At 43.3% G+C, this 12344-nt stretch overlaps 1 protein-coding gene and 1 long non-coding RNA gene across 2 annotated transcripts; both read left to right on the forward strand.

Annotated features, from left to right (window-relative positions):
• The first annotated feature begins 3714 nt into the window (after positions 1 to 3714).
• On the forward strand, positions 3715 to 5850 carry LOC109199201 (uncharacterized). Its single transcript, XR_002059660.2, has 2 exons — positions 3715 to 3773; positions 5738 to 5850. It is a non-coding gene; the product is annotated as an uncharacterized LOC109199201 (long non-coding RNA).
• Positions 5851 to 8534: 2684 nt separating this feature from the next.
• LOC112845680 (tonsoku-like protein) lies at positions 8535 to 9400 on the forward strand. The gene is made up of 2 exons (XM_025905098.1): positions 8535 to 8578; positions 9121 to 9400. Exons 1-2 carry the CDS (start codon positions 8548 to 8550, stop codon positions 9315 to 9317), a joined length of 228 nt encoding a protein of 75 aa, XP_025760883.1. The 5' UTR covers positions 8535 to 8547; the 3' UTR covers positions 9318 to 9400.
• Positions 9401 to 12344: the final 2944 nt, after the last annotated feature.

A 12344-nucleotide genomic window follows, 5' to 3' on the forward strand; every position in this document is an offset into this window, starting at 1 on the left:
AAGTCTCATAGACTTTGAATGGGGACGTTCTGACTTTGTGTTGCTTGGAGGCCATTTGCGAGAAAACGGCAACTCCTGCGATAATGACGGTGGCATTTGTGAAAGGCAAGAAAAATACCTACGTTTTGATGTATAATTTGTGTTAATGAAGGCAAAATTGAGCTTTGTTCAGACGTGAAGAAGAGATTGAGAAAGCGACAATGCTGGCGTGTTTGGCGGTGGGTAGCAAGGCTAAGAAGCAATATGAGGTAAAAGTTGAGGGATTTTGGGACAGCGGTAAAAAGGCAGAGAGAGCCCGTCTATAGGCTCGCCTGTAGGCTTCTAAGCAAGCGTAGCAGGTGAATTTCAGAGCAGGGACTATTATTGTTTGTTTGGTATGTATCCCAACAAATGGTCCGCATGGGATTCGAACCACTGCCCCTGTCTTCAATCTCCGCCATAGGGCCTGTCACTTTCCCATGAGCCACGAGGCGGCCAATGGAATGGGCGCAATTCTGGTATATTATCTTTTCTTTTTTTTTTTTTTTTTTTTTTTTAGCTCGATAGCTAGCCGGGAGCTCCAGGGCCACTGAAGCCGCGAGAACGGCACAACTCCCGGCACGTCATTTTCAGATCACCGCGGACTTTCGCTACTCTGGTTAAACGTAAGTCACTTAGACAAGCTAGAAATGATATTGTTTGGCTTTTTTCAGTGTTTTATTTGTTCGTCAGTAAATCGGTTTGGCTGAGATTAAAGTGATTAGATTATAGATAAAATAAAACTTTATTAATCCCCGGGTGGGTTCCTCCTTGGTTTTCTCACAGCTGACAAACGTCAAACAGAAAACCAATTAAACAAAAGTGTGAGATGGTCGACAGTTTACGCCAGCGTCCTGTTATAATTTAGATAGCAAGGAGCAGGCGGCCGAGTTTATTCAACTCCACCGAGACAGCGGTGACGCTAACCAGAAGGCTAGACCGTCCAATTTCCCCAGCCATTTACTTCCGGCCTACCCGACCTTCTGAGGACCCGGCCACGTAGACGCTCAGCCGGGTCCTCAGGAGGATGCAGCCCATGAATTTGGACACGACCAATAACTGGTGCACCAACCATATCTTTTCTTGTGTAAATGTAAATTTGTCTGTTATTGTGTAAATACATTCGCTATTGTGTACTCTACACACACGGAGAGATGCCAAACTGCCTTTCACTGTTCTTGTAACAGTGACAATAAAAGCTATTCTGTTCTATTCTATTCTATATTTGCTTGATATAATGTTTACATGTCTATTTGTTTTTAAAAATCTACCATGACTGGTTGGGTGAGGTGTATGACAATAACAATCAATTATTTGCAGTATTGGTATTCCTGAGGTCAACCTTTAGTAACAGCAAAATAACTCTGCCTTAGCTTTGTAAAATTTTCATTACTAATTACTGAATAAATATTTTTTGCTCATGACATCTTTGATAGGATTTTGTAGGTCACAGAATACCTGTTGTTTGATCGAAGTTAATAATTCTTTTGCAGAAAGACACAGAGGACGAAGTTCGAGAGGTCATCAGGAACAACCTACATTTACAAGGAAGGTAAGAAAAGGACACAAGTTACTTAAAGTATACTTACACATTATGCCTCTGGGCTTAGATTTTGCCATGTGTCAGGTTGTTGTCAGTTTATCTTATTCTTGTGAAAGTAATGTCAAAGGACTGGTTTAAGAGAAATTCTTCAAATCTGGCACAAGGATGAAGTGATTCGATTTTGATGGTCGGTGGGCAAACTCGCAAAATTTAGAGTCAAGTACTCAGATTCAGTTTAAATTTCACACAAATCTAGAGTAAGAGGACCTAAACGAACTGATGAACCTTTATGTCCATAAGATAAATAAGGCTACTTCACAGTGATATCATAGGTTATCCGAAAGATATAGAATAGGAAATTCAATCTGTCAACAAGTGATTGAAGGAACTCTATCACTCCACATAGCCCCTATCCCACTAACATCACTAAACTCGTCTGTACGGGAGAGTACAGGCTGTATCAAAAAGAATCATTCGATTTCAAAGTGCTTTCATTCTGCAGCCATTCACCCGGAACAATTGCATTACAACAGCAGTGGCTGCAGTGACTACAGTGAACTATGGGATGACGTATTTCATTGATTATTCATAAACATTGAACATTTTGTATGTAAAACTTTATATTCAGCCATGTATTTTAAATTTAGTGTAAGCTTAAAATACAGCCTTTTGAAAGTGTATGATTTATTTTTGATACACTGTATATTCCAGAGTCATATGTGAAGCCATCTACTTGACAGCTAAAGCTTCACCCACTGGGTCAGGAACAGGACAATGATCCAAACACACCAGCAGGAGAAAGAACTGAATCTGAAGTTATAGAGTGACTGAAATACTGAAAGTAGCAGGACCTTAAGAGTGCTGTGCGTAAATGAATGGCTTCAAACCTAAATCAACTGAAGCAACGTTATAAACAAGGGTGGGCCAAAATTCTGCCACAATGATTTTAAAGACTTACGAAGTCATACAAAAAAACAACCAATTCAAGTTATTGCCAGCAAGGTAGTTATACAAGCTACTGAATCATGAGCTTTACATGTGGTGTTTCTGTGTTTTGGCTTTTGTTTTGTTAAAGTCGAGACAGATGTAAACCAGTTGGTAGATGTTGGTACTATATATTATATTCACAAAGGTGCTTAACCTTGTGAATGGGCCAATAGAGTCATGCATTTCCTCTGTGTGTCTTACAAAGTCAGAGGACCCAGCAATTCGTTGGCAGATGGCTCTGTACAGAGACCTCCCAAACCACTATGAGGATACTACTGACCCAGAGAAGACTGTGGAGAGAATCCTGGATATTGGTCATGTCCTCTTCCACCTGGAGCAGGTCTATATATTCAAGTGTGAGTTGATTTTGCGCATTTTTGTGCCAACGTAGAGAGTATAGCTTTAAGGTACCCCACGGTCCTCTTAAACTAGCTGATTGGTCTTCATTAAAGCTGACCACATACTTCTCCAGGATAATATGGCTTCCAGATGGTAAGGTACACCAACTAAATATCTAGTATACTGAGTGGTTCAGTTTGTGTCTTCAGGTGGAGCATCCTCAGCGCAGTAAGAAGGCTGTGTGGCAAAACTGCTTTCAAAACAGAGGAAGAGAGATGTCGTCGCTTGCTTCAGGATGGCACCACTCTATAACTTGCCAAGGTATGTTCTCAAACACACACACATGTAAAATGAAGAAGAAATATTTAAAATTCTGCACTTTATTATTTTCCCACCCTCATCTACAGCCACACCTCGGGCTAGTGAGGAAAGGTTGTGGATATATGTTGCACCTACAGTGCAGCCCTTTATAAGCAGCAGAAGATGGGTAGATAAACAGTTATTAGTCATCCATGTATCTCTCTCATACTAGCACCGGGCTGTAAACTTGTTCCTGCAGGGCTATGAAAGTCCTGGATGGAGACAGAGGAGCACTACTTTGAAGATAAACTCATAGAAGACCTCGCTGTAAGTTCATTTCATTTAAAAAAAACAAAACGAGTGGAATTCTTCTGACTACTCTGGAATTTTTGCTTGTTTTGAAGGCAAATTATGTGTTAATTTCTTCAGTGTATAGCAGAGTTTTAGCACTTTGTGAATGTGTGTTGATTTCAGAAACCAGGTGAACAGGAGCCATCTGAGGAAGAGGAGGGCAGAAACACAAACACATAGATCCCCTGCATCAGCTCATCCAGCTGTTCAGCAGAACAGCCCTAACAGAAAAATGGTGTGTATTTTACACACTACCTGTTAAAAGTCCCTATTTTTCCAGTTATTTGTTGCAGTTCATGTCGTTAAAGTCCAATGAATAGCTTGAAATGGTACAAAGGTAAGTGGTGAGCTGCCAGAGGTTAGGTTACCCAAAACTGAAAATAATGTACATTTCAGAATTATACCAAAAGGCCTTTTTCAGGGACACAACATGGGTTAACAATTCAAAGCTGTTCTGCAGCAGTGAAGGTTGATCAAGCCTTGAAAGCTGCTGCTACTAATTCCTACAGGTGTTCCAACTTGGATTAATTCCAACCCCCTCTGTCTGCATAAAGCAGTGTTGGTGCCATACCCTTGTGAGCATCAGCTGAACAGTACTGTACTGCAGTAAGTAGTGTGTTGCTACAAAAATGGTGAGAAAAAGACCATTAACAGTGGAAGAGAGAGAGACCATCATAACACTTAAAAATGTAGGTCTGTCCTGACAAAGAAAGTCAAAGTGTCAGTGAGTACAGTTTCCTTCACCATCAAACGCACTGAGAAACAAACTGTGACAGGAAGAGGTCTGCAGACCCAAAGACACGACTGAATCACAGGACAAGGTTCTGAGAGTTAACAGCTTGTGTGATAGGCAGCTCACAGGACAACAGCTTCAAGCACATCTATCTCAAGGAGCTTCGTGATGTAGTCACCTGAAATGGTTTCATTTCACAGGTGTGCCTGTCAGGGTTCATTTGTGGAGTTTCTTGCCTTCTTAATGGGGTTGGGACCATCAGGTGTGTTGTGCAGAAGTCAGGTTGGTACACAGCTGACAGCCCTGTTTGACAACTGTATTAATTTATAATATGGCAACAACCAATGAGGTAAGTAAAGAGAAATGACAGCCCATCAGTCAGTCTGGGAAATTGCTAAAACTCTGAATGTGTCCCCAAGTGCAGTCAGGAAAAAACGCTATGACAAAACTGGACCGCCCCAGGAAAGGAAGACCAAGAGTCACCTCTGCTGCTGAGGATACATTCATCCGAGTCCCGAGGCTCAGAAATCGCAAGTTAACAGCAGCTCAGATTAGAGCCCAGATAGATGCCACACAGAGCTCCAGTAGCAGACACATCTCTACATCAACTGTTCAGAGTGTGTGAATCAGGCCTTTATGGTCAAATAGCTGCTAAGAAACCACGACTAAGGAAAAGCAACAAGCAGAAGAGATTTGTTTGGGCCAAGAAACACAAGGAGTGGACATTAGACCAGTGGAAATCTGTGCTGTGGTCTGATGAGTCCAAATCTGAGATCTTTGATTCCACCCACCGTGTCTTTGTGTGACGCAGAAAAGGTGAACGGATGGTCTCCACATGCACGGTTCCCACTGTGAAGCATGGAGGAGGAGGTGTGATGGTGTGGGAGTGCTTTGGTGGTGACACCATTGCTGGGATTTTTTTCAAAATTGAAGGCACACTGAACCAGCATGGCTGCCACAGCATCCTGCAGCGACATGCCATCTCATCCAGTTTGTGTTTAGTTGGACCGTCATTTATTTTCCAACAGTACAATGAGCCCAAACACACCTCCAGGCTGTGCGAGGGCTGTTTGACCAAGAAGGAGAGTGATGGAGGCCTGGCCTCCACAGTCACCTGACCTAAACCCAATGGAGATGGTTTGGGATGAGATGGAGCACAGAGGGAAGGCAAAAGGACCAACAAGTGCTCAGCATCTCTGGGAACTCCTTCAAGACTTTTGGAAAACCATTTCAGGTGACCACCTCATGAAGCTCATGGAGAGAGAATGCCAAGAGTGTGCAAAGCAGTAATCAAAGCAAAGGGCGGCTATTTTAAAGAATCTGAAATATAAAACATGTAAATATTCATCAAAATAATGAAAACTGTTAAATGAGAAGATGTCATTTCAGTCAGTGGTGCACCAAAATTATTTTCCTTAATACAGCTATAATTGTGCTAACTTTGGTGAATGTGTTTGTTTTTGCAGTAAACTGGATGAGGATCATCTCTACATGGCCTACGCAGACATCATGGCTAAGGTATCTGTTGCTGAGTACCAACACTAAACACTTTTGAATTGAAACTCACATAGCTGGCTTAGCATAGACGGTAAAAAAACCTGTTATTGTTCTGCGTGCTGTTTATGTCATCGACCAGGGATGATGCTTTTGGGCTGATGGATTACTTGCAGGGCGCTGTACTGCCTAATCAAATCACTTATTGCAACTGGCACCTCCCCTACCTTCAGTGTAGAATAGTTTAGTGTGGCCTGAAAAGCTAAGAGAGGGAAAAGAAATTAAAAACAGATGCACCAAACTGTGGCAAATTAACCAAATGTTAGCAGCTGCACTGTTAACAGTAGCACTAGCAGCTGCACTAGTAACTAGTCTTCTGGATGGTAGAGTTGTTGTTGGTTTAGGACACTGTTAATATATCACTGCTTAGTGATTGCACTCCGAATTGGGTCTGCTGGGTATATTTCTTCAGACACTTCATGCTGTCAAGGCCGGGAGAGCAGTACGTGGGAGTGAACATAAGTGCAGACACAATACAGAGCGGAAATAAGATTTCACAAGTTTTATTGAAATCACAGAATAAACTATGGTGAGACATGAATACGTGGCAGGGAAATCTCTGACGAGGAGTCTTGCAGGTGGCTCTGGAGGCGGGTAGCCCTCTGAGTGTTGAGTGAGTGAGTTGGGTTCCAGCCTTGTATTCTAGTAATGCAGAGGAAGCAGCAGGCAGGAGGACAGGCAGGTGAGAGCAGTGAGTAATTTAAGTCGAGAGAAGCAAGTTGCAGAATGAAGCTGGGATTTGACTGTGGAGACCAGCGTCCAGAGGAAGGAGTAAGGTGGTGACTTGACGAGATTGCTAAAGGCACAAAAGAGATCAAGTACTTGGCATGAACAAAGAAACGAACTGGTGAAGAACTGATGGCAACACTGGTTTTAAATACTGTCTTGCTGAATGCCACAGATGGAAAACGCGTGGAGAAGTGTAGGTGTTGAACCAGGGCTCCACCCCAAAAGGCAGATGCAGAGCGCAAGGCCAGGACAGAAAACCACTGAACACTGACCTGGATCATGACATATATATAAACACAAAGAATGGTGTGTTTAGCTTTAGGATCAACCAAGTTCCCCAAAATAAAAAATAAAAAACTGTTTGTGGTGAACACCTACACATCGAATAAAAAATTAAAGCATGTGAGACTCAATCTCACTGCACACTTTGCCAGGCAAAGTGTGCATGGATCTGACAGACAGAAAGATCTGACAGACATGCTCCTAATGAGAAGACGGATGGTGTCCTGGGGGATCTCCTGCCAGATCCGGACCAGGGTATCACCGAACTTCTGGAAAAGTTGAGGTGTTTTATTGGATCTATGTCAGCCGAGCATGGGGGCAGTTAGTGGTATCAGGCATTGTCATTCCGAAGGAACTACATGCATACTCGAGCCACATGAGGCCAGGCATTGTCAGGCACCAGGAGGAACCCAGGATCCAATGCATCACCATAGGGTCTGATGTGAGTCCAAGGATTTCATCCCATTACTTAATGGGAGTCAGGGTGCCATTACCTAGTCTGTTAGAGGTTTGTGCGTCTGTCCATGGATATGCCTCCCCCAGACCAGTCATACTGAACGATGTTACAGGCGGCATAATGTTCTCCACAGCTTCTCTAGACCCTTTCACATCTGTCACATGTGCTCAGGGTGAACCTGCTATCATCTGTGAAAAGCACAGGGCACCAGTGGTGGACCATTCTGGTATTCTACGGCAAATGCCAGACGGTGCTGGGCAGTCAGCAGAGGGTTGACAAGAGGAAGCTCTGTCCCCAGGCCACCATCATAAAGTCGTTTGTTGATTGTTGATCAGAGACATTCATGTCAGTGGCCCCTTAATTTACCGTTCGATCTACCCTCACCTATAGTCACGAGCTGTGGGTAGTGACCGAAAGAACGAGACTGTGAATACAAGCGGCGGAAATGAGCTTCCTCTGAAGGGTGGCTGGCCTCTCCCTTAGAGATAGGCTGAGAAGTTCAGCCATTCGGGAGGGGCCCAGAGTAGAGCCGCTGCTCCTCCACATCGAAAGGAGCCAGTTGAGGTGGTTCGGGCATCTGACAAGGATGTCCCCTGGGCGCCTCCTGGGTGAGGTTTTCCGGGCATGTCCCACCGGGAGATGGCCCCGGGGCAGACCCAGGACACGCTGGAGAGATTATATCTCTCGGCTGGCCTGGGAACGCCTTGGTGTTTCCCCGGACAAGCTGGAGGAGGTGGCTGGGGAGAGGGAGGTCTGGGCTTCTCTGCTTGGGGAGATGGATGGATGGGCCTTCTGCAGGTCATTTTGTAGAACTCTGGCAAGTTTCATCTTGTTCATCTTTGCACAAAGCAGCAGATACCGGCCCTCCCATCATTCGTAACATCTGGTTTAAAAAAACAAAGATGGTGACACCGAAAATACTCAGTTTGATGCCTCAGTGCTTTGGAACTTCCCGTCGCTGATGTGGCTATATCTATCCGAAGTAATCAGTCTGTAGTTTGTATGCTTTTTTTCACCTTTCTCCCTTCCTTCAGAGTTGCCATGATGAAGAGGATGACGATGGAGAAGTGAAGAGTTTTGAAGTAGGTGATCAATCGGTCTTGAATCTTCCACTAGTCTCCTCAAGTTTTTAGCAGTTTCATTTTTAGATGGTCTGCAATGATATGTGTCACCTTTCTAACAAAGGAAAAAGAGATGGAGAAGCAGAAGCTGTTGTATCAGCAGGCTCGGCTGCACGACCGTGGCGCTGCTGAGATGGTGCTCCAAACCATCAGTGCTAGTAAAGGTAAGTCTTGCCTATCGCCCCTACTCTTTACTGTAACTCAGCGGTGGCAAATATATTATGGCCCTTGTGATAGAACCAGGCTGTCCAATCCTATGCCTGCTTACTCATTGATGTGTTAAAAGTAATTTGTTCTGGATATGACTGTTTGGGAGCCTATTCTTAGATTCACCGTTTCACACTAATTCACAATTTGATGATATTTGATGTTTTTATCACCTGTGCAAAGTTGTACTTGGCAACAGTTTGTGTCTTGCTGTGCGTCTGTTTCCTTTTGACACATTTCTAAGTTTGAACATTTAGTATGTATGCACAGAGGTGTTGCTTGATGAGTACACACACAGACATTACAATATAGAAGTGTGGTTTAAAGATAAAAAAACAAAAACAAAAACCGATTAGTTGTGAATTAATTTTCCCTTTTATGGAGCAGAAAACGTTACTGGATGCTAGCTAATAGGCTACATTTGGATGTCAAATATTTATAGGGGAAAATGGAAATTATGGATATGAAATAAAATGTCTCTTTGTTGCTTAACCTGCAGGGTGTCAGGTCTCTGGCCCCTGGGAGAGTGAAGACCTGGACAGTTTGTCAGAGCTGGTCCAGGATATCCGTCTTTGCTCTCAGGCCCTCAACAAGCTGGACCGACAGACCTTGAAGCAGAGCTGGGACAGGACTCAGTCACACGGACACTTTCTCGACCGAAACTCCAAGTGCCTCCTCTCCGCCACCTCCACTTGAGGGTGGGAGGTGTGATGATGTCGGCAGAACTTTGCTTCTGATGTCTACTCTTTATCACTGACGGTGGATTTTGAGCCAGTGTTCATAATAAAGTGGTCATTTTTATAAACATTTTGTTTAGTGAGGCTACACCAAAAGAACAAGATAAAACCAAAATAAAGTGACATGCTGTCCACCAACAATCTGTTGATAGCTTGTGTTTATGCATTTTTGTCTGCCTTATTTATACATGTAAAGCTCTGTATCTGTATAAAGAGTTTGTGTTAGTGTGCGAGAGGTTTTGTGTCGCAATTGGTCCTGTTTTAATAAATAAATAATAAATAAATAAAGTTTCATTTATATAGCACCTTTCAAGACAGAATCACAAAGTGCTGCACATAAAATTACAAGTCATAAAAAGATTTAAAAAGACTAAATAAAACAGGCAAAAAATTAACCAAAAGCAGTTTTAAAAAGGTGAGTTTTGAGTTGTGTTTTAAAACAGCTACTGAGTCCACAGTTCTTAATGCTTGGGGGAGAGAGTTCCACAGTCTAGGGGCCACAGTGGCAAAAGCTCTATCACCCTTAGTCCTCCTCTTAGTATTTTTATAGCAAGTAAGCCCAGATCAGATGACCTCAAAGACCTGCTGGGGACATAAGGCTGTAGCAGATCAAAGATGTAGGCAGGTGCCAGTCCATGCACAGCTCTGTAGGTCAAGACAGGATCTTAAAATCGACTCTAAATTTAACAGGAAGCCAGTGTAACTGAGATAACAACGGTGTCACATGTGAGTACTTGGAGGATTTTGTCAAAAGCCTAGCTGCAGCGTTTTGCACAACCTGCAGACGATCCAGAGAACCTTTGCTAAGACACATAAACAGCGAATTGCAATAATCCAAGCGTGACGAGATAAATGCATGTATAGCAATCTCCAGTTCAGATCGAGATAAATTCGGCTTAGCCTAGCCACATTTCTTGAATGATAAAAACAAGACCGAACCAGAGATTTCACATGCCCATCCAATGTGAAACTGGAGTCAAAGGTGACACCTAAATTCCTGACAGAGGATTTAACATAGAGTGAGGGAGACCAAGGGCTTTCACTATCTGCGATAGGAATCTATCAGGGCGCATACGAGGACTTTGGTTTTCCCTCGTTGAGCTGGAGGAAATTTGCAGCCGTCCTACGTTTGATCAAATCTAAGCAATCATTCAGACGCTGAAGCTTAGATAAATCCTCGGCATAAAAGAAATGTACAACTGAATATCATCAGCATAACAATGATAAGAAATGTCCTCAAAGAGCCCATTATATGCTGGAGGGGAAGAAGATAAATTAAAAACAATAAAGGCCCCAAACTGACCCTTGAGGGACACCATAAGTAAGGGAGGTAGAGGATGACCTAAAATCGGAGACTGCCACAGAAAAGGATCGGTTGATGGAGATAAGAGAGAGAACCACTCTAATGCAGTTCCAGATACACCAACCCATTTTTCAGCCTTTCAATGAGGATGTGATGGTCAGCTGTGTCGAAAGCTGATGTGAGGTCCAACATGTAGTAGAACAGAGCATTTTCCTGCATCATTATCCATCAAGATATCACTTGAGACCCTAAGAAGAGCTGTCTCCGTGGAATGAAACTGACGAAAACCGGACTGAAACTTATCGTAAATGCCATGTTTATCTAGAGCTGCCATAAGTTGCTTATTATATTTGTAGGATTTGATTTAAAAAAACAAACACAATTAAAGTAACCAACGATGCTATACGTTGACATTGTTCTTTCACTGTAAGAATCAGCAGGCTATGGTGAATAATCACAGCGATTTTCAGGTCTCTGAAGAATCTATCTAGGAGCTATGACAGTGTAAAGACACCCTGCAATTTTAAATGTGCGGCGACATTTGAATGAGGCGCGTACCAGTAGAGGGAGCCAACGCACACGAATGGTGCACAGCCACAGATGAGCTTTGTGTCATTTATTTGTGACATGCAGGATTGTCCGCAAAGAAATGTGGATAAGTTGTAAATCAAAGCTAAGAGCTCATTGCAGCTGTCATTTTCACTGAAGTCTCCATAGACTTTGAATGGGACGTTTCTGACTTTGTGTTGCTTGGAGGCCATTTGCGAGAAAACGGCAACTCTGCGATAATGACGGTGGCTTTTGTGAAAGGCAAGAAAATACTACGTTTGATGTATAATTTGTGTTAATGAAGGCAAAATTGACGTGAAGAAGAGATGAGAAAGCGACAATGCCTGGCGTGTTTGGCGTGGGTAGCAAGGCTAAGAAGCAATATTGAGGTAAAGTTGAGGGATTTTGGGACAGCGGTAAAAAGGCAGAGAGAGCCCGTCTATAGGCTGCCTGTAGGCTTCTAAGCAGCGTAGCAGGTGAATTTCAGAGCAGGATATTATTGTTTTTTGGTATGTATCCCCAACAAATGGTCCGCATGGGATTCGAACCACTGCCCCTGTCTTCATCTCCGCATAGGGCCTGTCACTTTCCATGAGCCACGAGGGCGGCCAATGGAATGGCGCAATTCTGGTATATTATCTTCTTCTTTTTTTTTTTTTTTTTTTTTTTTTTTTTTAGCTCGATAGCTAGCCGGGGCTCCAGGGCCACTGAAGCGCCGAGAACGGCACAACTCCCGGCACGTCATTTTCAGATCACCGCGGACTTTCGCTACTCTGGTTAAACGTAAGTCACTTAGACAAGCTAGAAATGATATTGTTTGGCTTTTTTCAGTGTTTATTTGTTCGTCATAATCGGTTTGGCTGAGATTAAGGATTAGATTCGATAAAATAAAACTTTATTAATCCCCGGGTGGGTTCCTCCTTGGTTTTCTCACAGCTGACCAAACGTCAACAGAAACCAATTAACAAAGTGTGAGATGGTCGACATTTACGCCAGCGTCCTGTTATAATTTAGATAGCAAGGAGCAGGCGGCCGAGTTTATTCAACTCCACCGAGACAGCGGTGACGCTAACCAGGAGGCTAGACCGTCCAATTTCCCCAGCCATTACTTCCGGCCTACCCGACTTCTGAGGA

This window comes from Oreochromis niloticus, unplaced genomic scaffold (assembly GCF_001858045.2).
Source record: "Oreochromis niloticus isolate F11D_XX unplaced genomic scaffold, O_niloticus_UMD_NMBU tig00008556_pilon, whole genome shotgun sequence".
NCBI classification, from domain to species: domain Eukaryota; kingdom Metazoa; phylum Chordata; class Actinopteri; order Cichliformes; family Cichlidae; genus Oreochromis; species Oreochromis niloticus.